The sequence below is a fragment of the Hevea brasiliensis genome, chromosome 2, assembly GCF_030052815.1.
Source record: "Hevea brasiliensis isolate MT/VB/25A 57/8 chromosome 2, ASM3005281v1, whole genome shotgun sequence".
Classification (NCBI taxonomy): Eukaryota; Viridiplantae; Streptophyta; class Magnoliopsida; order Malpighiales; family Euphorbiaceae; genus Hevea; species Hevea brasiliensis.
In genome coordinates this window covers 116,030,112-116,054,704 of record NC_079494.1, presented here as the reverse complement: position 1 = coordinate 116,054,704, position 24,593 = coordinate 116,030,112, and the positions used below count along the sequence as shown (strand labels likewise).

At 33.7% G+C, this 24,593-nt stretch overlaps 1 protein-coding gene across 3 annotated transcripts; it reads left to right on the top strand.

Moving 5' to 3' along the window:
* Positions 1-9,703: 9,703 nt before the first annotated feature.
* LOC110645621 (uncharacterized) lies at positions 9,704-12,502 on the top strand. 3 transcript variants are annotated; one of them, XM_021798847.2, is made up of 3 exons: positions 9,706-10,065; positions 12,136-12,190; positions 12,300-12,502. In XM_021798847.2, the coding sequence occupies exons 1-2, from the start codon at positions 9,746-9,748 to the stop codon at positions 12,143-12,145; spliced, it is 330 nt and encodes a 109-aa protein (XP_021654539.2). In that variant the 5' UTR covers positions 9,706-9,745; the 3' UTR covers positions 12,146-12,190; positions 12,300-12,502. The 3 variants fall into 3 exon arrangements, with proteins under 3 accessions (XP_021654538.2, XP_021654539.2, XP_057996466.1); XM_021798846.2 differs by lacking the exon at positions 12,136-12,190 and having other exon boundaries at positions 9,704-10,065; positions 12,227-12,502; XM_058140483.1 differs by having other exon boundaries at positions 9,707-10,065; positions 12,136-12,502.
* The last annotated feature ends 12,091 nt before the right edge of the window (positions 12,503-24,593 follow it).

The following is a 24,593-nucleotide window of genomic DNA, read 5'->3' as shown; positions in this document are numbered from 1 at the left end:
AAAATACGAGCCTCATAGGAACAGACTAGAAGAATACCTACCACAACTGCATTAGAAACCTGAGCATCCTGGTGGATCAGGGTGAAAACCTGAGCTTGACCCCTACCCTGCATTGTAGAACCCTGATACTGACTTCTACCTCCTGATCTACCTCCAAATCCATGTCCTCCTTATCCTCGGCCCTGTTAGCCACTGAACTGACTGCCTGCCATGCTGGAAGCACCAGGATACAACTGACGAGGGACATTAGCAACAGAACCCTATGACCCCATCTGTAGTTCGCTGAATACGGGGCATTCCCTAGCAAAGTGATCTGGTTGGCCACACCTGAAGCATACTCCTGAACTCATCATACAAGGTCCTAAATGTCCTCTTTTACACAATGCACAAGGTGCAAAGGAGGATCCTGAACCAGACCCAGAACTACTGTACCTTGAACTGTGACCACTGCTGGATCCGTACCCTGGTCTGAATCCTCGAGATTTGTGTCTAAAATCACTCTTCTTATTCCTACTTCTTCCTCTGTAATTACTTTGGCCTCTGCTATCCGTAGTACCCATGTGGGGAACACCTGAAGAACCTTCTGCTCTATTTTTTTTTGCTCTTCCACTGTCATCTCCTATATAGCAAATCTCAATCTGTCGGGCTCGATCGACTACCATATCAAAAGACTGATCAGATATCATGACCAGGTTTGTATACCTCCTGTCTAGCCCCTTTAGAAACCTTTTCACTTTTATACTTTTTGTAGCCACTACTGTAGGGGAATATCTGCTCAGTTCCAGAAATTCTATAGCATATTCATTTACATACTTGCCATTCTGCCTTAAGGCCTCAAAAGCCCACTGCTTTTGATCTCTGAAACTTTCTGTTACAAATCTATTGATAAACAGCTCCACAAACTGGGTCCATGACAAACCTTCCATCAGAGGTAATATGTAGTTATTCATCCATTGTCTAGGCATAGGCCCCATGACATTCTGCACACACTCTATGAGCCTCCTATCAGTCAATTGCAACTCCATCCCTGCCTGTTTGCAGGAATCCAAAAACCGATAGGCATCGTCTGACACATCATAAGTATCAGGCATCAACTTTTTAAAATTTATTATTTGTTTATAAGGTTCCCCTCTTAGTACTATGGATTGCTGCTGTTGGGGAGGGTGGACCATATACTATGTCATCATATCGATGGTTCTCTGCAAACCAGCTAGAGTAGCTGCCATTGGGTCCATGGGACCCTGTGCCATAAAAGACTGATCCTGAACTGGTGGCAGCTGCTCTTCTACTTGAGCAACTCTAGGCCTCCTACCCCGCCTCCTTGGGGCAGGTGCCTCATCCTGTGCTGATATCTCATTAGGCACATCTGGTTCTAGTGCAGTGGCAGCTCTTCTACTTCTACACATTTTTCTGAAATTCAGCAGCATTAGCCCACAAAATTTCAAAATGGCATATTATACAGCTCTATAGACTCGTATTTACACACAATTATATAAAGCGGAAACTAGAAGCAAAGATGACAATGCAACACTTTAGACTTTTTCCGCATGTGACTCCTATAAGACTCTTTCCAACACTTTAGACAATTTTTCCCTATGAATCTGGAGCCTAAGCTCTGATACCACAATTGTCATGACCCAACCTATGGGCCGGACCGACATTAGGACCTGGGCCAACCTAAAGCCCCCGAGGCCCGTAGTAAGCCTAACTATTCCTCAACCCAACTCTAAGGCCCATTTGACCCCAATTTCAAGAATTCAATCGGATAGAGTCCGGCCATAAAATGGACCTTTTAACGGAGAGTTTTTTACTCACCCGACCTGTAAACACAATATATAATCAATTGGGGAGCTCAGCTCACCCTCCTCATAATCAAATTATCATAAAATAAATGGGAGCCCGACTCCCTCATCCAATCCAACCATACATGCATTTAATAAGTTTACAGGTCTAACATGATAATTATATTACAGACCCAATCAAATAAATATTTCTAACACATGTGAAAATTCTAAGAGTTAACAGAATCATACAAACATGAATAGACGACCTGAGAAGGAGAAAAGCAGGTTAACCACAACAATAATCCTCCTGTAGCCTGGAAAAATATTGAACAGGAGTGAGCGTTCGACTCAGAGAGTAAAATATCAATTTTAACCATAATCTCTATAACTATCTAAAGCTAATGCACCATTTAGAGTGAAATGCAACATCGTCAATATTTTCACATCATAACAGCAAAAAGGTAATTTGGAGTACTCACACACCCGATAAGGTTAAACCATAAATATATGAGAGCTGATCCCCTATACAGCCCTCTCAATCCAACCTCTGCCAGCGAAGAACTCAAGCCAGACTTTCGCTTAATAAACTAATACGGGGTCCCAGCGAAGAACTCAAGCCGTGTCTACCCCAAAAAACTGGGTCCCAGCAAAGATCTCAAGCCGTGTCTACCCGTTCTGTCCATATCCAACACTATACCGCACGCACGCCAACGCACGAACACTGCTTCAAATTACCACAAACAACATCTATGGCACTTTAACAGTTGTGAATACAATATAAAACATGCCTAGAGTTTAACTACATAGATATATACATATAAGTGATGTATGGGCATGCTTGAATATACAATAATATTGAAATTATAATTAAAATTAATATTTTACTCACATACTCAATCGAAGTCACTATGGCGGCTGAACGGAAGAGGAAGGCTGTCCCAGCTCACCTGATAATTTTTATTACAATTATTTAGCACATTTGACTCAATACAAGCTAAGAAAAAGACAAAAGATGTTCTAAGTCGTGCCGAAAATCAGGCAGAGTCTCCCCTATACCTAGGACCTATCTAACCTGCAAAAAGGCTTAAAACACACTTTTATATCCATAAACCATATATCCACAACTCAATCACATCACACAACCCCTCTTGGGCCCATCCAAACAGTCATCAATCACAACATGTAAACTTACAGTTTAGTCCTCATAATTGACCCTTTTGTAAAAACTACCCAAATGAGTTCTAAAAATTCTAAAACTTTGCCCTGCAGTCCTTAGCATCATTACTAAGCTAATACAAAAGTAATCATAATTTTCTAAGCTACCACAAATATTTTATGATTTTTTAATCCCATTCAAGCACTAGAAAATTAAGAAAAAGTAAGGTTTGGGTTTACTTATGCCGATTCCTATCTCAGGGAACACGTTCGAAATGTCTGACAATGGTGGGGTAGCCAAAATCTCGACCCAATTCTGAGACTTTTTCGATAGCCTATCTGTTTGGCCGAAAATTCACAGACCGGGGCAACTGTCGAATTTTCACGAATTGAAGGTACCTACACGAAGCCCACAACACGGGAGTTAGTATATAATTTTTACAAAATTTTCTAAACTCATTTAATGCTCAGAAAAATACTACGAAGTTTCGTGTGACCCATCGAAAAACGGTGTCGAAAAATTTTGAAATTTATATTGCCGTGAAGCTCTTGACAAGTGGAGCGCTTTGGTACTCTCGATTTTCTCGTGGGGTTCACGGTTTGCGAGAAATCTAGCTCAAAAATCAAAATAGGCTAAAACTTCCCGGACAAAAATTGGGCAAACCGCTCGATGGATTTTGATATTCTTGGTGTCTATGGAAAGCTCTCGAGGTGTAGAAAGTGTTTGACATAAGGCCCGGCCCAATCAGTGGCTGGATCAGCCAAATTTCAGCTGAGAAGCCGAAATGGCGCGCTGCGCATTGCGCCTCTTCGCGCGTCATTTTCGGCCGCCTGGAAGATCGAACGGTGGTGGGGGAAGGCTGGGGTGGCGCGCTAGCGAGGTGGGGAGGGTTGGGTGGCAGCGACGCAGCGTGGGGAGGAGGGAGGAGAGAGAAAACGGGAGAGAGAGGAAGAGGGGTCGGGAACGCGTGCGGAGGAAGAAGAAAAAAAGAAAAGGTCAATTCGATTCGACCGGTCCAATCTGGTCCTGTTCTATTTGACCGGTCCGATTCAGGATACAAAATTTTAAATTTTTTTACTCTGCCTTGGGACCGAAAACGATGCCCAAAAATTCTGAAAAAATTCTAGAAAACTCAGAAAAATTTGTAGAGTCCAAATATATTTTTAGTTTTTACCACGTGGTCTTTAAATTAATTTTTAAAAATCATCAAAGTTTTATATTTTCAAAAAATCGAACCCGATTTTTAAAATCAGAAAAATTTCAAATAATTTCCTAAAATTTAAATAAAATAAAATATTAATATTTACTCACAAAATAATAAATTTAAAAATTTGGGGTGTTACATTTATCTTCTCAAACTCTTAACTTTCTTCCTTTTTTCTCCTTAAATCTTCAACCCAAAGTGAAATTTTAAGAATTAGGGCCGGAAATTATGAGGGAAAATTAGGGTTTTAATGAGCTTAGGATAACTTTAATGGTGGATTTGAGAGAAAATGAGAGAGAGATATGAGAGAGAAAATAATCGACCAAGGGAAGAAGAAAGGTGAAATGAATTTTTTTTTCTTAATTTGTCTTTTTATAATGTTAATTATCCACAATTTCATAATTTAAAAATTATAATTATTATTGTGTCATGCTTACACATTAATGATGTCATAATTCCCTTTATTTACATTTTCTTTTTTTTTCTTTTTTCCTTTCTTCCCACAACTCTTCATGTTTTCCATTATTTTTCATAATTTTAATTTTCTATATTTTAATGGACATTTAGGTCAAAAGTCACTTTTAAGGGTGAATTGACCATTTTGCCCCTTATCGGTCTAATCCGTCTTTCCAATAGCATTAAATTGCTTCCGGAACTCTGGTTCAATTATTTGAGTTGGTTCTCTATTCTTTTCTGTGGTTTTCATAATACCATTAGCTTCGCAATAATCCTTAGGCCTGGGGTGCCATAGGGTCCCACTCAAAAATAGGGCAGCGACTGAGCTCGCAGTCACATCCCGATTTGGTCACCCATCGCTGTGGCCTCGGCTCATTTAACCCATTATGCTTTGTTTTCTTCATTTACATTTAACCTTCATGTAATGGCTATTAATTTTCATTCATAACTTTTCTAGGTGACTTAAATATGGTTCTAAACTCCTTGACTATCCGAACCGACACTAGTCACTGGAATAGTGGAATGTATAGAACTAATAAATATAAGGGTATTACAAAAGGCACTTCTGCTGACCCTACTGAAAAATGTCCTATGGCTAATGATGATAACAGTGAGGATTCAAATTATGATCCTAATGTAGATAGGGTGTTAATTGGTAATGATGAATTAGAGAATGAAGCTTTTGATGACTATGTAACTGATGATAGTGAGTTTCAGTCAGTTAGGAAGGGTAGGAAGAAGAAAACTACTAGTGATAATGTAGTTAGTGTTACTGATATGCATGAAGTCCCTAGATTGGTTTTTGATGACATGGTCAATGAAGATATTCCAAGTAACCTTAGTTTGCCATCTGAATTAGATTCAGATGATTTGTCCCACACCCCAGTACCAAGTGATGAAGATGACTTTGAAGAGCACATGAGGGAGAAGAGAAGGGATATTCTATATGACCCAAAGTGTGATCATGTACAGCTTCAATTTGTAGTTGGGATGAAGTTTGTTGATAGCAAGCAGTGTAAAGAAGCAATCCAGAAATATGCCATTTGTAATGGGTTTAATGTGAGGATTATCAAGAGTGAGAAGAAAAGACTTGGTGCAAGGTATGTGTATGGTTGTGATTAGAGAGTGTATAGCAGTTTTGTTCAAGATGAACATACCTTTGTGATCAAAACCCTTACAAATAAGCATAAGTGTTATAGATCCCTTACAAATAGACAGACAAATTCTGAGTGGATTACAAAAGAGTTTTTAGAAAAAATTAAAGTAAAGCCTGATTTAGAGATCAAAGATGTGCAAGGTAATTTGAAAGTCAAATATTCACTAACAATAAGCATGATTTAGCTTTATAGAGGGAAGTGGAAAGCATTGAATTTGCTTAGAGGATCCCTTCAACAACAATATGCCTTACTTAGGTCTTACAAGGTAGAGCTTATAAAGAATGATAGAGAGGGGAGGTTTGAAATTTGTGTTGATACTGACCAAGCACCCATGTAACCAGTCTTCAAGAGATTCTATGTTGGGTTTAGTGCTTTGAGGAAGGGCTTTTTGGCAGGATGTATATATTTTCTGGGGTTTGATGGTACTTTTATGAAGACCTTCTTAGGTGGGTGTTTATTAGTTACTGTGGGCAAGGATGGGAATGATCAAAATGTTCTCTGTTGCATGGACTGTTGTAGAGGGGGGAAAAGAGGAAACTTGGCTTTGGTTCCTAACACTTCTATTTAAAGAGTTCAACATTGGAGATGGCACTGGATGAACTTTTATCAGTGACCAATAAAAGGTAAATAATTCTACTATTTGCCATTAATTAACATTATGTGTTTGTGTATATATGATTATAACATAAATTGGTTTTCATTCTTTTTATATCTGGGTCTATTAAATGCAATTTACTAGTTGACACCTAGGGCTGAGCACAAAAATTGTGCTAGACACATTTGGGTCAATTGGAAGAAGATACATAGAGGAGAAAAGTACAAGAAACTATTTTGGGGTGCTGCATATGCTACACATGCTGCTGAGTTTCAAACAAAAATGGATGAGATGAAGGATGAACCAGAAGTTGCCTTTGAAGATTTCATGTCCAAGGATCCTCACAAGTTCTGCAAATCGAGCATTGGGACAATGACTCGGACTGACGCAGTTGAGAAAAATATATGTGAGTGTTTCAATTCTTTTGTTAGCAATCCTATGACACTGCCTATAATAGATATACTTGAGGATATTAGGTCAATGTTGATGGAAAGAATGCACAAGAATTTAACACTAATGAGAAGTAAGACTAATGTTATATGTCCAAGGATAAGGAAGAAGTTAGAGATAAATAGGAAATTAACATCATTATGCTCACTGAAACTAGCTATTGGGGACACATTTGAGGTCATGATCAAAGATGATAGATATGTCGTAAATCTAGTTAGAAAACACTGCAGTTGTAGGGAATGGGATTTAATAGGGATTCCTTGTCATCATGCCTATGCCTGTATTCATTACATGAGACAAGAACCTGTTAATTATGTTGATAAAGTGTATTCCATTGAAACATATATTCAAACTTACACCAATGCCTTGAGACCATTGAATGGGAGAAAAATATGGCCCACTATTGAGGGATGGCCAATTCAGCCACCACTAATAAAAAAGATGCCTAAGAGGCCAAAAAAGATCAGGGAAAAACATCCCTCTGAAGGCAATGCTTCACAGAAAAGTGACACTAGTAGGTTACACAGGAGTGGATTGAAGATGAAATGCAAAAATTGCAACTGCTATGGGCATAATATCAGGACATGTAAAAATCCAAGGAGCACTACACCAGTAAGTATAAATATATTCATTATAATACATGATTATATATTTATTACATAATAAGGGTTAATCATACCACTTATTTACTTTGTAGAAGAAGAGAGGTAGACCACCACTTGAAGGTAGACCTAGGGCAACACCAAGAGACTTGCCTGATACATTAAGGAGGAGAAGTAAAAAACCAGACCTAGTGCCAGTGTAAGTGACAAATGGAGAAATGGCATTGAATGAAAGGAAAAAGGTATTGTATTATTATATAACAAAGAAAGATATAATATTAACCATGTTTAATTATCAAGAGTGAAAGAGAAAATGTTAATTTTGATTGTAGGTGAGACAAGGCTTTGGAGTCAGGGTATTTGATGACACTGGTAATATGTATTATAGGTTAAGATTAATATCCCTTTGATTATGACCATGGAGTTTGGAAAAAAAACACATGTTGATGAATTACTGCAATGACATATGCCAGGACAAGTGCAACATGTCATTGATGTTAGACAAATGCAGAATTCAAGTGATGTACCCAGAAATTCAAGAAGAGGAAGAGGAGGTGGTAGAGATTTCAGAGGTGGCATTAGTGCAAGAGGTGGCATGGAAGGAAGAGGTCAAGCCATTGAAGAGCAAGACCATGGAATTATAGGCAGTTAAAGATCAATAATAAGTAAGAATGCAACTCCAAATTAATGGTTTTCATGGCTCATATTTTTTGTAATCATATATTGGAATGATCAAGTGTTAGGATATTGTGGAAATATTTTGTTCAGGTTATACATGCTACTTTTAAATTGACTCAAAGTTCAATGATAAAATTAGCTTTAATTATATTCATGTTATTGATCAGAATATTATACTCTCTAATTAGGTTCATTAATAGCTTGTTATAGGTAGATAAGAAGGTGTCTTTTGTCTTCATGCATAATAAGCAATATTGCTTTCTACATATTCTAACCTTGATAAAGGGCACTTCTTCAAATATCCAAATTGCAACAATATGTTTTCCAAAATAAGCATCCAAATATCAGTTAAATGAAACCACGTATCCAAAATAAGCACCTTCAAACACAGCAGTATATATGTCAACATAAGACAAACATTTACATTTTCATTGATGCAACAGAAAAGACAAAATTTAGAACATTTTGGCATACTATTCATGCCAAAATAAACAACCTAATACCACTGTCATTCTTGACAGTAATTTTAAAATAGCCTATAAACATGACTAACATAATAATAACTGTTACAAATGCACAGAATTGGATAATTTTCTGCTAAGCAAACACTTTCTTCACTTCAAGCAACTCACTTTCATACATTTTTTTTTACTTTGATAACGCTTCAACTTTATTTTTCAATTCAGTGCTAAGTGATTCCAGGTGCTCACACTTCTCTTTCATCAGTGCCAATCATTCACTCATAGTGTTATTTAGCTCCTCCAAGCCTTTAACTTTCTCCTTCAATGTATTTCTCTATCTAAGTAAATAAGTAAGGATTTCCTTCTCACGGCCATGAGATGGGAGAGCATACCATTGAAAGAAGTTGCAATCATTCCCCTATTAGAAATACCCAAAACTGTGTCAGTGTCTTATTCATCCAAAACTACCCAAAATAATCATGCATTAATACTTACCTCCCAATATCCACATCTGAAAAACCTTCTCTCTGGATTACCCAATGTCCATGATGTGTAAATTACAACTCTCAATCCATGTCTGCACATCATGACTGCATCACCAGAAACATCTTCACTTTGACCAGGCGACATTTCGCTTTCAGATGACATTGTATCAACTAGTGATCACATTTTCTTCGACTTTGATAAGCAAATTGAAGAAGCATGTGTTAGTTTTAAAGGGAGGAAAACGGGAAGGAGAACATGCTTTTAGGGATTCATTTTAGGGGTATTTAGGGATTTTTCATTTGGCTTAGCAAATGGGCTGATGTGGCAAGACATGACAGCCATACAGCATTTCTGTTACTCCACTAATAGGGTGCCTAACGGCAAGGCATGGATTTTATAATTATTAAATTACAGGATTTAATTGATAAGTTTAGAAATATAGGATATAGTTGAAAAAATTCTAAAAGTATAAGATTTTTTTAGCAATTTCCCCTTTTTTTTTATGTTGTTCATGTTTTATGATTATGTTTATTTAATTATTTTAAAATTTAGAATTTTTTTTATCATAATTTTATAATATTTCCGTTGGAAGGGTAATTTGGTTATTATACCACAAAACTCCGTTAGCTCTAAACGGTGCGTTTTACTGATCAGCATGCGACACACAAAAGGAGCAAAAGCCCTAACCAAGAGAGAATTGAAAACCCTCAGGAAATATGAACTCGATAGCAAGGCATTTGTCTTTCTTCTTTGGAAGTCAGGGCGTCAACTCGCTGAGTCGGGAGCTCCAGGCTTATCAGATTCAACAATGGCGGGGGATCCGGGTGAAGGTATTTAATGGAAACTTGGAGCATGCTTTGACCGTGATGCAGAGGAAGATGCAATCGAGCGGGATCGAACGGTTGATAAAGCGCGAGCAGCTTCACCACATCAAGAATTCTGAGAAGCGCGTTTTGGCACGCAAAAATCTCCAGCGCAAGATTAAATCCCAGGAATATTGTCGTAAGCTTAAAGCCCTCCTCATGAAGAAAGTCAGGTACTTTTCGCATTCCTTTTGAGTATTTTGGTCACAAATGATTAATTTGGCCTACAATAATATGATGTTATTTTTTACTCATCCCCCAAATTGTGAAAATTTTGAAGATTTTTGGCGCTGTGTATCTATACTGTCTAGGAGGTCATATTGAAATTTTATTTATCCCACTGTTTATGGTTCTCTGGTTCTATATTCATACACTATCAGATAGCTTAGTCAGTAGTATGCTTTCCTTTGTGATGCTGCTGTGAGTCTCCTTTGACCAGCCTGGCTGTGATGAGTCTCCTTTGACCAGCCTAGCTGTGATGTTCGCTTTGACCAGCCTGGCCAATGGCCCAAGGCTCAAGTTGGTGATTCATTGTGAGAGTGTTTTGAGAGAATGAAAGCAGAGTTCAATAGCAAATGTGCCACTATTCTGATATAAATAGGTTGAAGTTTTTGATGACTGTTGGAGGTATTTCCGAGAATCTCGGGTTGTTCGGTTGTGATCTCGAGATTCTCAGTGAGTATGGCTGTCATCAGAGGACGTTGGGTTCGTTGTTACTTGGGCTACAGGTCTGAGCGTCCGATCATCAGATTTCTCAGGATACCCAGCATGCAGTCCGAGCAATCTAATTGGTTCAGTCTCAGTCTCTTATGATCTCCTGACTCCTTCAACATTGTGTTAGTTCTTTGACCGGGCACTCTGACCATTTGACTCTTTGACTGAGCCCTCTGACCACTTAGACTCGGTTTTGGGTAGGCTATATCACTTTGGTTCATTGGCTTGTACTGGGACTCGAACTCAAACTCCAGTACCATAGAGTTAAAAGTTCATTGATTCAGGAGGATGTGCTATTACTAAAGGCTAGAGTAGTTATTTTCCAAATTTTGTTCCATTATATCCTTTTCATTTCTTTCTGATGCATTCAGTTTTCTTGAATTATAGATATTCCTAATTTCCTGCTTTTTTGGTCTTGATAATATTAGAAAGTTACCAAGGTTTTATTAGCCATGAGCATGAGTCAGAATTTGAAATGAAGAAGTCTGGTTGAGTGCTAATGTCGTCTGTTGAGTGTTTTGATATGTGATTTGATAGAGATCACTAACTATGAAATGTTTAGAACATTTTGTTCTAGGTTACTAGCCTACTACTTGTGGCTAGAGTTTGTGCTCAGTCGGCTGATTTATGAAGATTTATATCTTGTTGCTTAACCTTATTATTTTAAGGCATAAAGTTTAACTTAACCCTTCAACTTGTTGGCCATACTCATTGTTGCCCAAATTGAACTTTTCGGCTATATTATGGCAAGTTCTATTGGATAGGATTACTTGAGAGCTTGGAAACATTTATAGTAACATATTTAGAAATTTTCGAAACAAATTTTGTTTAGATTGTTCCTCGGGCCTCGAACTGGGGGAAGAATACAGATTAAGGTATGTTTAGAGGGGTTCAAATCATAAGCGATGAATATGGTGGTTCAAGATTTCTGATTTCTGAAAGTGAAGACATCAATGAGTTCAATAAGAGACAGAATTCTAAGGTGGGGAGGTGATGTATAATGTTGGATAATTAATTGAAGAGGAGAAAAATATGATGAGGGGAAGAAGTGACTTGATTTTTCTTTCTTTAGTTGTGTGTGTGTGTGCGCGCTTTTTCTGCTTTAAAATTTTTTCTAAGATAATTTTTTGAAAATAATTTTAATTATTAAAATAAAAAAAATATTTTAGTCATTTAATAGTTCGAAAATTCATTTTATTAATTTTGGTTAAAATATAAAAGTTTGTGCACTAATTGACCCAAAAGTTAATTGTGGCAACACTGATACGGCTATTAAGTTCAGAGGCTAAATTGAATTTATGCCTTACTTTTACTAGGTAAGCAAAGAGAAACTTCTCCTGTGATGTCATTAGGAGGATGGAAGGGGTTTTTGCTTGCTCATCCAAAGACCTGTGTTTAGTTTTTTTTTGGTGCCTTTTTATTCTCTCCATTTTTTTTTTGGGGAGGGAGGAGAAGGGTGGGGGGCGGCGTGTTTTACAAGACATTTTCTTTCATATATATGTTCATTGATTTGTTGATTAATGTTCCAGGGGTCTATGAGAGCAGCTTTGGAGTATCTTTCTTGGCATGAAGGAAATATACAAGGTGCTTAATTTTCAATTGTTCTTTTGATTCTTGCAGAGTTCAGGGGTTTCTTGCAATTTTCAGCGCATGTTCATTTGGTAGCTTACATGGCTTTGTAATCAATATGCAGTTTACTTTGCTTTCGGTGAATTTTTTATGAATTTCATGCCTTTTGAGACTCCATTCATTACATGCAATGGTATGTGAATTTTTACCGAGGCCTGCAACATAAAGTGAGAAACAGAGATCACTTACCATACTGACCAGGGATGTCATAAATTGTTCAAACAGGATCATTTATCTGTTTACATAATGCGGATGGAAATTTAAGAAGTCTTTATTATGTTGTTTTCGACAAACTGATTTACAAAGCAAATCTGGCTTTGTTAGTCTTATTTTCTAAAAGCATAAAACTAATCTTCTTCTTTATTGAGTTGGCTTCCCGTTGGTTACATCCACGGGCAACGTCTTGCACACACTGGCCGAAATCTTTCTTTTATCGATCACCTATTGAGGGATCTTGTCCAAAAAAATTATCAAATTACACTTGCAGAATTTTTTTCTCTTCAGTCTGCCTTTGCTTGAGCAAACTATATACAAGTTATTTTATTTTCGTGGTTTAATTTTTTAAAATGGTTGAAAAATATAAAGTTTAAATTTTAATTTGAGTAAAATTAATTGAAAAAAGATAGATCATTTATATTGAAATTATAAAACATATATTTTATATTCCATATCAATAATAAAATGATCATAAATGATGTGCTTCATCTCTTATTTTTCATAAGCTGCATTATGTTGGATAATTAAGTTGGTAAAGAGAACATAGGAGTGGGTACGACTCTCTCAATTTTGTGGAGAGAAAATTTCTCTCAACATTCTCTCCACGGTTCAGTTGTCCCTTCCCTGTCTCTGTGCCTTTCTCTGCCCAAGAATGGTGGGGACGACTATTTTGCTCCCCCGGGTATTGGGTGTCTCCTTCCTCACCTCCAAGCAGGGCTATAAACAGTCTCTAGACGTGTTTTGTTATTTTACATGCAAATCAAGATCACTAGAGAGGGATCGTGTGATTCTATGCAGGTATTCGCTTGATTGTGCCTGTAAGTTGTAACAACACTTGTATCTCGTGCAGTTTCTATAAGCTTGTGTCTGGTTGCCTTTTATGCGTGAGGAAGTACAAAATTTTAGCATTTAAACGGTCACCTCCGGGGTCATATTATGGACCTCCTCGGTAACGGCTCCTAGGTTGGGGCTGTTGCCTCCTTTGTTAATGGTCATTGACCCGTAAGGGCACGGTTAGTGGCAGAGACAAGGAGGGCTTGGAGTTGCCTTATTCTCCCAATATTTTTAAAAGCATTATAATATATATAATAAAATGTGTTTTTTCAATTATCAGTTGCAAAAAAATTGTATTAGCCTTTGATGAATAAGTGTAATGGATTTTTATTTTTATTAATTAACCCCTTAAATTTTTCATTAATCTTTAATAATTTATAATTTATATATCATGATTTAAAATGAAAATTTATATATAATGGTTTAAATTGAAATGTTAAAATTATTTATTTATCACTAAATAATTATAAAAGTTTAATTAAAAATTAAATATTTAAATCTTTTTATTTAAAAATTAATTTAATAATAAAATAAAATAAAATAATATATTTATAATTTTATTTTTATTTTAATAATAAAATAAATTATATAATATATATCTTTTTTAGCCATTTTATATGTTAATAATAACAGTTAAACATAATTTTATCAAACACTTAATATAAATTAATTATCATTAATCATCAATTATCGATTATCAAATAACAGTAACGATTATCAGTTATGTCTAAGTTAAATTAAGCAGTTGCTTATCAATCTTATAAAAATTATTTTTTAAGTATGAAAATATTTTTAAACTAATATAATATGCCTATATTGTACACAAATAAATTTTTCACATTTTAAAAAAATAATTTTTTTTTAAAGAAAAAATTATTTTTCTTAAAAATTATTTAATTTTTCCTTTAATTAGGAAAATATTTTTTATTGACCCATTCTTTCTTACCCTCTAAAAACTAAAAATGTAAAAAATATTTTTCAATAAATTATTTTTTGAAAAACAAAGCACATCTAAATTAACTTAATTATATCATACTAAATTTTTTAAAGTCTTAATACTTGAAAATCAATTTAAAAATTTTATTTTTAATATGCATATTTTTCATGTATTGACTTAGAGAATTTTTTTTTTTCTAGATTCACCATTAAAAGATACAAAAGGAATTTAAAATTGGACATTGAAAATTTATAGATATTATGTTCTCATTTTTTAAGTGAAGTCTGATAGAGAAAGAAACAATAATGGAATGAGGAATTAAATTTCACAAAGCGTCTCTTTCATATGTAAATCATTCGAAAATAACGACTTTATATTATATCAAATCATAATCTCAATTAGTTAGTTGTTCTAGAATCAATATAAATTACTGCTATACATAATGATCGTCTGGGCAACTGTAAATCTGACCACGGTTTGATTTCGGACTTAAATTAATGGGATTGAAATTGATTTCTATGGGTTCTTCCATTTTGACTTTAATCCAATTTTAATTTTTAATTTCAATTTAATTGTAATTTGATTTATGTTTTGATAAAATTAATGGTTGAATATTATAAATTTCTTACTTTTAATATACATGACCCAAAACTAAATCAGTCAACTTTAATTGAATTTAATATTAATTTTAAATTTAATTTTATAAAAAAATAGCAAATTTAGTAATATAAAATCAACTTATCTTTAATTTAAGTAACAAAAAACTCTTTAATTTTTAATTTGATAATATAAAATCCTTATAATTTTTAATATCTCATTTTTTGTTTTTTTTTAATTGATATGACACTTAATTAGATTAGAAAATTATATTTTTTATTTATTAATTTTACATTTATAAAAAAAATTATTCTTTCTAACCATAGTTTTAACATTCTAATTTATATATATCAACACTTCAATAACTCGGAGCCTGATTATATGAAATTATCAATTCATGAAAATATTATTTATTTATTTTGATAAATGACAATTAATATGAATAACTTAAAACTTGATTATTGAAAATCACAGGGTATTTTATATAATTCAAATTAAAAATTAAAAATTTTTATATTATAAATTAAAATTTATGTAGCTTATTATTACATACTACCATATGTATAATTTAATTCATAAAACTGTGACACATTAGGCTAATCACATTAATAGTGAATCCTACAACTCTCTATAATTAATTAATATTATTATTTACATCAACTATAGTAAAACTCATTTACTAGTTATGAAAAATTTTACAACAATTTCCATTAGATTCAAGTATTAGAATCAAAGTTTTAGTTTTAATTTTTCAGAAGCAAGTTGATAGAATTGTTAAGATAGCATTAAAAGTTAAATATTTATTTTATAATATATAAAAAAGAATTTATATTTTAATTATTTTATTATTTTTTGATTATTAACTAGCGCCACTATATATATAAGTGTGTTTTTTATGTGAATTTCTATTTTTTATTTAAATATTACTTTAATTTGTTAAATATTATTTACATTGATCCATGTGATTATTATCAAATTAAAACTAAACAATTACATATATTATTATATATAATAAAAAATTAAAAAACATTATCCACTTTTCCTTTTTCTCTTAAATAAAGAAAATCAATGGTCTGGATGTGGCATCGTACATTGACTTTATTTACATCTCATATAAATAACTTGAGAACAAATATGATTACAATATTTCTAGATAAGTCATGTCCTTATTGTGAAGTATCCTCGATTGTGAACCAATTTATAATACTTTGTGCTAGAAATACTATCATTCATATTCTTAACAATTTAAGAATAGAATTTCTAATAAAATATCAATGGACCTTTTCTATTACACATAAATATATTATGTAAACATAAAAGTGAAAATGCCTTTTTATTAATAAAACATGTACATGATACATACTAAATGATACGCTCTAGGGCATACTACTAACAATCTCCCACTAGCACTAGAGCCATTCATTACAATATCTTAGACCCATCTTCTCAAGATGTCGGTCTAATTGAGCTTGTGACATAGGCTTAGTAAATGGATCAGCTGGATTTTTAGCTGATGCTATTTTCTGCATGGCTACATCGCCTCGCCCAACTATCTCTCTGATAATGTGATAGCGCCTTTCTATGTGTTTGGATTTCGGGTGAGACCGGGGTTCCTTAGCTTGTATGACTTCTCTATTGTTGTCACAGTGGAGTGGAACTGCCGACTCAATGGAAGGAACTACTGCAAGTTCTGTCAAAAACTTCTTTATCCAAACAGCTTCCTTTGCAGCATCTGATAGAGCAATATACTCAGCCTCGGTAGTGGAATCTGCAGTCGTACTCTGTTTGAAACTCTTCCAACTGACTGCACCTCCATTACAAATGAACACATTCCCAAAGGTAGACTTTCTATCATTAATATTTGATTGGAAATCAGAATTAGTATAACCATTCAATTGCAAGTCACTACCTCCATATATCAAGAATAAATCCTTAGTTCTTCTCAAGTACTTAAGGATATTCTTGACAGCTATCTAGTGTTTCAAACCTGGATTGGATTGAAACCTGCTAGTCAAACTAACAGCATATGCGATATCCAGCCTAGTACACAACATTGCATACATAAAACTTTCAATAGCCGAAGCATATGGAATCTTGACCATTTTATCTCTTTCTTCAGGTGTCTTTGGAGACATCTCTTTAGAAAGGTAGATACTATGTCTTACTGGTAACAATCCTCTCTTAGAATCAAGCATGTTAAACCTCTTTAACACTTTTTCCAAGTATAGATTTTGGGATAAACCAATTATTCTTTTTGCTCTATCTCTATAGATGCGAATTTCAAGAATATAGGTTGCCTACCCTAAGTCTTTTATGGAGAATGTATTTCACAACTATACCTTTATAGTTGTCAACATACCTGTGTCATTACCCATCAACAAAATGTCATTCACATATAAGACAAGGAAAGTGACAGCACTATCACTAATCTTCTTATATATACATAGCTCATCCTCATTTTTAATAAAACCAAATGACTTAATCGCTTCATCAAAATGGATGTTCCAACTCCTCGAAGCTTGTTTCAACCCATAAATGGATCACTTTAGCTTGCATACTTTGGAACTATCTTAGGATTCAAAATCCCTAGGTTGTTCCATGAAAGTGTTTTCTTCAATGTATCCATTGAGAAAAGCTGTTTTAACATTCATCTGCCAAATCTCATAATCATAGTATGCAGCTATTGTTCCTAATTGATTTAAGCATGGTAACAGGCGAGAAAGTCTCCTCCTAGTCGATTCCTTACCTTTGGCGAAACCCTTTTGCTACTAGCCTTGCTTTATAGGTCTCTACCTTTCCATGAGAACTAATTTTCTTCTTGAAAACCCATTTATTCCCTACAGGTACAATACCTTCAGGTGGGTCAACAAGATCCCAAACTTGATTCTTATACATGGAATCAAGTTCGGATTTCATAGCATCAATCCATTTTGAAGAGTCTATATTTGATATAGCTTCTTCATGGGTAAGTGGATCATCTCCATGATCTACTTCTTCATGAGTAGACAACTCTTGTTCTTCTTCATGAAGAAAACCATATCTCACTGCTGGGTGAGATATCCTGGTTGATCTGCGAGGAATAGCTGTAGATGTTTCATCAATAGGTGTAGGTTGACTAGATGGATCCATATCTATCTGATCTGTTAGTTGGTCAGAATTCTTCAATTCTAACTCTATTTGCCTTCCTTTGCCTCCTTCTTGAATAAACTGTTGTTCAAGAAATGTGGCATCTCTACTTACCACAACCTTTTGTGATGTAAGTAAATAAAAATGATATCCAAAACTCTCTTTTGGATACCCAACAAATCGACCCTTTTCTGATCTGGTTTTCAATTTATCAGTGTTCAGCTTTTTGATATAAGCTGGACAACCCTAAATCTTAACATGCCTAAGACTTGGTTTTCTTCTATACCATATCTCATAAGGTGTGGAAGTTACTGATTTTGATGGAATCCTATTCAGAATATGCAAAGCTGATTCTAATGCAAATCCCAAAAGGAGATTGGCATATCAGTATAGCTCATCATACTACGTACCATATCTAATAGGGTACGATTTCTCCTTTCAGATACATCATTCAGCTGTGGTGTTCCTGGAGGAGTCAGCTGGGAAACAATGCCATTCTCTTTTAAGTATTCATTAAATTCAGTACTCAAGTATTCACCTCCACGATCTGATTGAAGAGCTTTAATACTTTTTCCTGTTTGATTTTCTACTTCAGATTTAAATTCTTTGAACTTTTAAAGGATTCATGTTTGTATTTCATAAAATACAAATACCAAAACCTTGATTTATCATCAGTAAAGGTAATAAAATAATGAAAACCGCCTTTAGGCATTTCTCTAAATGGGCCACACACATCACTATGTATTAGCTCCAAAATATTTTCAGCTCTTAGCCCTTGTTCAATAAAGGGTGATCTGGTCATTTTGCCCTGAAGGCAGGATTCACAAGTTGGATTAGGTTCAGAACCCAATGAGGACAGAATCCTCATTTTCTCCAGTTTTGCAATCCTATCTTCTGCAACATGACCTAATCTTAAGTGCCAAATATATTTTAAACTTGAGTTGATTTTCACCATGGCATTGCATTCATTTAGATTACTTGCATTCAATTTGTGTTTGTCATTATTATCCAAATAATAAAGACCATCATGCATATAACCCAAGCCAATATATTTATTTTCAAAATAAATATTATAAACATCATCTGTGAACTGAAATTCATAGCCATTTCTAGTCAAACTAGATATAGAAATGATGTTCTTAAAAGTATCAGGTATATATAAAATATTATTCAAACATAAAACATGTCCAGACATGTAAAAAGATTTAGATCATATGACTAAAGCTTTAACAGTTGAGCCATTGCCAATCCGGAGTCTAACATCTCGAGAACGCAAGCTGCTACTATTTGCTTGTTCCTGCATATCATAAGAAATGTGAGAACTAGCGCCAATATCTAAAACCCAAGCTGTAGATAAACTATAAGCATCATCAACATCTAAATAACAAGATATAGACATATCTTCTGAAGGTTTATCCTTCTTGTCCTTCAGAGAAGCAAGATACTCTGGGTAGTTCCTTTTCCACTACCCATCTTTCTGGCAGTGGAAATATTTTTCTTTGCCTCCATCAGCTTTGGTCTTCCTTTTCTGTTTAGCTATCTTCTTGGAAGGACCAGAAATTTGAGGTTTCTTTTTTTATTGCCCTTCTTCTTGTTGGATTTTCCAGTAGAAGAAGATGAAATCAAAGCTACCTCTTTTCCTTTATTGCTCGGCATATTCTTTTGGGCAATAACCAACATGTTAAGAAGACTAGCCAACGTGTATTCCTGCTTAGTCATATAAAAATTTGTCACAAAATTCTCAAATGACTCAGGAAGGGATTGAAGTATCAAATCCGTCTGCAGTTGGAAATCTATGTTAAAGTCAAGATGTTCCAGCTGCTCAATAAGCCGAATCATCTTGTGGACATGATCCCCAATATTTTGTCCCTCAGACATTCTCATGCGAAATAGCTGCCTAGATATCTCATACCTGGCATTCCTGCTATGTTCACCATACAACTCTTGCAGGTGAAGGAGGATCTCACTTGCATATTGCATGTTCTCATGTTGCTTCTGTAACTCATTACTCATAAAAGCAAGCATGTAATACTTGGCTCTCATATCATGCTCCTTCCACTTGTCCAAAGTTTCATGTTCCTCTTGAGTGGCCTCTGGAGGTAAGGGACCAGGAACCTGTGAGTCTAGAACACATCCTATGTGTTTAAGGTTTAGGACAAGTTTCAAATTTCTTAGCCAATTAGAAAGATTAGGTCCTGTCAACCTATTGTGATCAAGTATGCTCGCAAGGATATTGGATGGTGGTGGTTGTGGTGTGCTCATTATTATCAAAAAATTAACTGCAGAAAATAACCAAATTAATTAGTAAATGTATCATGTATTTGACCAAAATGATTATGGTCTTTTAATCAAATTGGTCCTCCCACTAACTTAGCGAATCCTACACTTCCAAAGTAGAAAACGAAAATTCTAGTTGGATGGATTTCTAGTAGGTGATTGAATTCTTATAGTCTTATTGATCATCCTCAGGCACATCCATTATTGGAATTACAATAAACTGTAAGTGAGCAACTCCTTGCCCATCACATCTCATGTGAGGTTCAATCCTTTTACCTAGCCCCTAATGCTTAAAATCTTAGGCACATCCATTATTGACTTATCTTGCATTAGTTAAGTTGATCCCATTGAGCCAGTAAACATGCAAATAATTTTAATGTTCTCAGGCACATCCATTATTGGCTACCAAACCATTTACATATTTACAACATCTCATGCTTAACAATTATTCTTAAGAAAATCTCTTAAATCAATTGCATCATATACAAGTATTTAAAATTTCTTAAAATAATTGCTTCAATGGAGGGCCCAAGATATAATTATCTTTAATTATACCATTTCCAACTTAATCATTTGTTTGGAAGATTTTGTGGTCGGTCTAATTACTATTATGGTATTACTTTGCACATTATCCAATTAGCATGCATATATCATATACTTGCATACATTCACATACATCTCATGCATTCATGGATAAACATATAAATATGGTATGATCATGGACTTTCTAAGGGATTCAATTATGAGCCACCAAGAATTGAATCAGGGCATTCCTAGGTGCATTTCATTCATTCATATTACAAGAGTTGCTGAAGGAGTACATAATCAACACTTGATCTTGAATTCCTCCCACTGATCCCACCAATGCTCTTGACCTCCTTGATCTTCTTGCAATCCAATTACATAGTAATCCTTGGTATACTAAGGCGAATTTACAAGAACCAAATAAATGAAATTATAACCCAAAAATATTACAACAGTTATAATACATGCCACTAAAATAAATTAATTAATTTACAACCCAAAGAAACATAAAAGAAATAAATCCAATCACATTGGTATTTTATTGTCCATGATCATCCATCATGCATATCACCATTTAACAATTAAATAAAATATACATACTAAGATTAAATTGAATATCTCATATTCAATTTAAAAATCTAGATTTGAATCACATTCAAACAAATTTAAAAATTCAGATTTGAATCACATTTAAACAAATTTAAAAATTCAAATTTGAATCACATTCAAACAAATTTAAAAATTCATATTTGAATCACATTCAAACAAATTTAAAAATTCATATTTGAATCAAAATTTAATTGTGTGATTAAAACTCCTAATTAAACATTTTAATTAGTTAGATCATACAACAATTACACATTCAAAACCCAAACACAATGCGCACCATGGAGGTGCTAAAACCATGCGCACCATATGTGCACAAAAACATACCGCCACCTTTTGATGCAATGCAACGAGCAATGAATCAATCATCTTATGATTAAATCACACAATTAAATCATATATTAAACAATCTAAATGGCAAATATAGTGGCTCTGATACCAATTGAAGGAGCAGAAGCATAAAAATTATTAGATTAGAATATTGAATTCAAAAATTTTCTTCTAGGGTCTCATGCATCATGCAAGATTAATTATTTACCTATTGATTTCAATGTTCAATTGTATATTAAAACTCTTTTAATATGTATTAGCTACATTTACCATTTAAGATTTTAGAATTAACAAATTAATTCATTAGAACCCTAGATTAATTCAAGAACATGTGCACTAACCTTTTGATGCACTGTAAATGTGTTTAGTACCTTTGTGAAGCATCTAGGACCCCAGATGTTGTCCCTCTAGCTTGTCCACACCAAGATCACCAATGACAGTCCCTTGAACAGCTTCTAAAGCCTTGCCAACCAATTAGAAATTAGGGATTTGCTTTTAGAGAGGTTGTAGATGTATATAGGACACTAGAAACAATTTCTAGGAATTTTAATTTAAGAGAATATGGGCAATTCTCTTTGAATTGATGAGAGATGAAGAGAAGAGAGGATGAAAGCTTCAAGGGTGGCAACACCTCTTTGATAAAAATTAGAATGTGTTTTATTCTTTCATCCTTTCCCTTTTATAATTAGGTCACCACTTAAAATCCTTGTCACATGTCATCTTCTGATTGCATCTTAGTTTAATTGACCCAATCACATTATGCCAAGTGTCAAAGCTAGATTTAATATTGATTTTGATCATCTTATATGATTAGAAGACAAATGGCAAGCTTATATGGTGCCATGTGTCACCATCTCATGGTGTCACATGTCACCCTGTGAAATGACCAAATTACCCTTGTGTTGTAATTTTGAGTTCTCAACCCAAAATAATTATTTCTCCTCTTCTAATCAATTTATATCAAATATAAATTAATTAATTAATCTCTATTAATTAATTTCTCATAATTAAATTCATATTTAAATATTTTAAATATAAATTTAACTTATACTATACATCCAATAACTTAGATTTGGTTTCAAGCCATGCTAGGGACTTTGCAATCTAATTGCAAATCAAACCTATTTAATTAATCAATTAAACTCTTTAACTAATTAATTAAATCACATTTAACTTGGTGATTATTTGTATATGTCTTGACTCACTAGGCTCATCACTTATTGGCAATGAGATATGATATTAACTCTTAATATCATCAGAACTCTTTCTTACCATAAATGATTTCTCTAAATCATTTTATACACCTCATAGACCATGGTTAACACCTAGCATAATATGCCATGGCCACCCAATTAGTAATAAGGAATACCTTAAATGAACCTTTAATCATATGTTACCATGCACTAGAATCTCTCTATTACAAAATCCCAATTCGAGCTGGAGTCATGGTTTACGTCAAACTCCATTTGCTATAAATATTATGTTCTCTTTTAATTCCAATTCTTGATTAAAAGGATTTTCTCATCAGAAACTCTTTTCTGATTAAATCTATCTATCCTGGACAGGAACTTGAAATATCAAGAATAATTAAATGAACATAGGATTTTATCCCTATTTACTTAGGGTAACAGATTCTATCTTAATTAACACCTACCTCCATATATAACTAGTAGGAGCCAACACATGCCCATATACCCATACACGGTACAAGTATGAAAGCAGTATCAAACTCAAACCACCTATATACAAGATAACTGTGTTATCTCAGGTCTAAAGATTATATGCACTGGTATGATTTATGACAATGTATTGACAAGAGTAAACTCTATGTGCTTGTCATAAATATCACTGATTCGGCCTACTTATCATACATAAATGCCTATCATGTTTGTTATATGGCATGAGACTCACCATTCCATCTTATTTACATCTCATATAAATAACTTGGGAACAAACATGATTACAATCTTTCTGAATAAGTCATGTCCTTATTGTGAAGTATCCTTAATTGTGAACCAATTTATAATACTTTGTACTAGAAATACTGTCACTCATATTCTTAACAACTTAAGAATAGAATTTCTATCAAAATATCAATGGACATTTTCTATTACACATAAATATATTATGTAAACGGAAAAGTGAAAATGCATTTTTATTAATAAAACGTGTACAAGATACAAACTAAATGATATGCTCTAGGGCATACTACTAACAATTTAAGCATAAGAAGTTATAAAAAGCTATCTAATATATTGTTAAATTTTATATTCAAATTATTTTAATTTCAAATGAAATATTTTCTTTACCAAGTTATCAATATGAATATATGAGAATAATTACGATTATAAATACACACATATGTATAAATTTTATATTTTAAAGTATAATCCTAAGTTTTCAACTTTGAAAATATGTAAATACAAATAATAGAAAATTTTGATGTATAATATATAGAAATTAGATCATATTTATGATAATTGAAATGTAACAAAAGTTTTTCAAAAAATAATATAAAAAATTGCGATATATACATGATAACTGTAGTAGCAAATATAATAGTTATTGCTATATTTAAAGACTTAAAAAATCTAGAAATGATGTTTAAATAAACAGATGACAATGATTTTCATAAATTAAAAGGAAATATTTTAAATTGTAAATTTTTAAATATTTAAAATCGTAAAATTCGAAGAATCGTGAACTTGTAAAATTATGTTGTTTTGATGCTTGACTTGCTTTGATGCTTGACACTTTTAAAGCAGTTCAAAAATTATCTGAAAGTTTCACAGAATAACTGAGTCCAACTTATGGACACATATCTTGATTTGATATTCATCCCTGAGTCCAACTAATGGTAGCCCTTCATTTATTTCTATCATTACAATACCTTAGTTTACCTTAAATTGA

What these genes read in the sequence shown, in the direction of transcription:
- LOC110645621 (XM_021798846.2), top strand. Translation starts at nt 9,746, where the DNA reads ATGAACTCGATAGCAAGGCATTTGTCTTTCTTCTTTGGAAGTCAGGGC. An exon ending in CTCCTCATGAAGAAAGTCAG is followed by an intron (nt 10,066 to 12,226) that starts GTACTTTTCGCA and finishes TGATTCTTGCAG; the next exon opens with AGTTCAGGGGTTTCTTGCAA.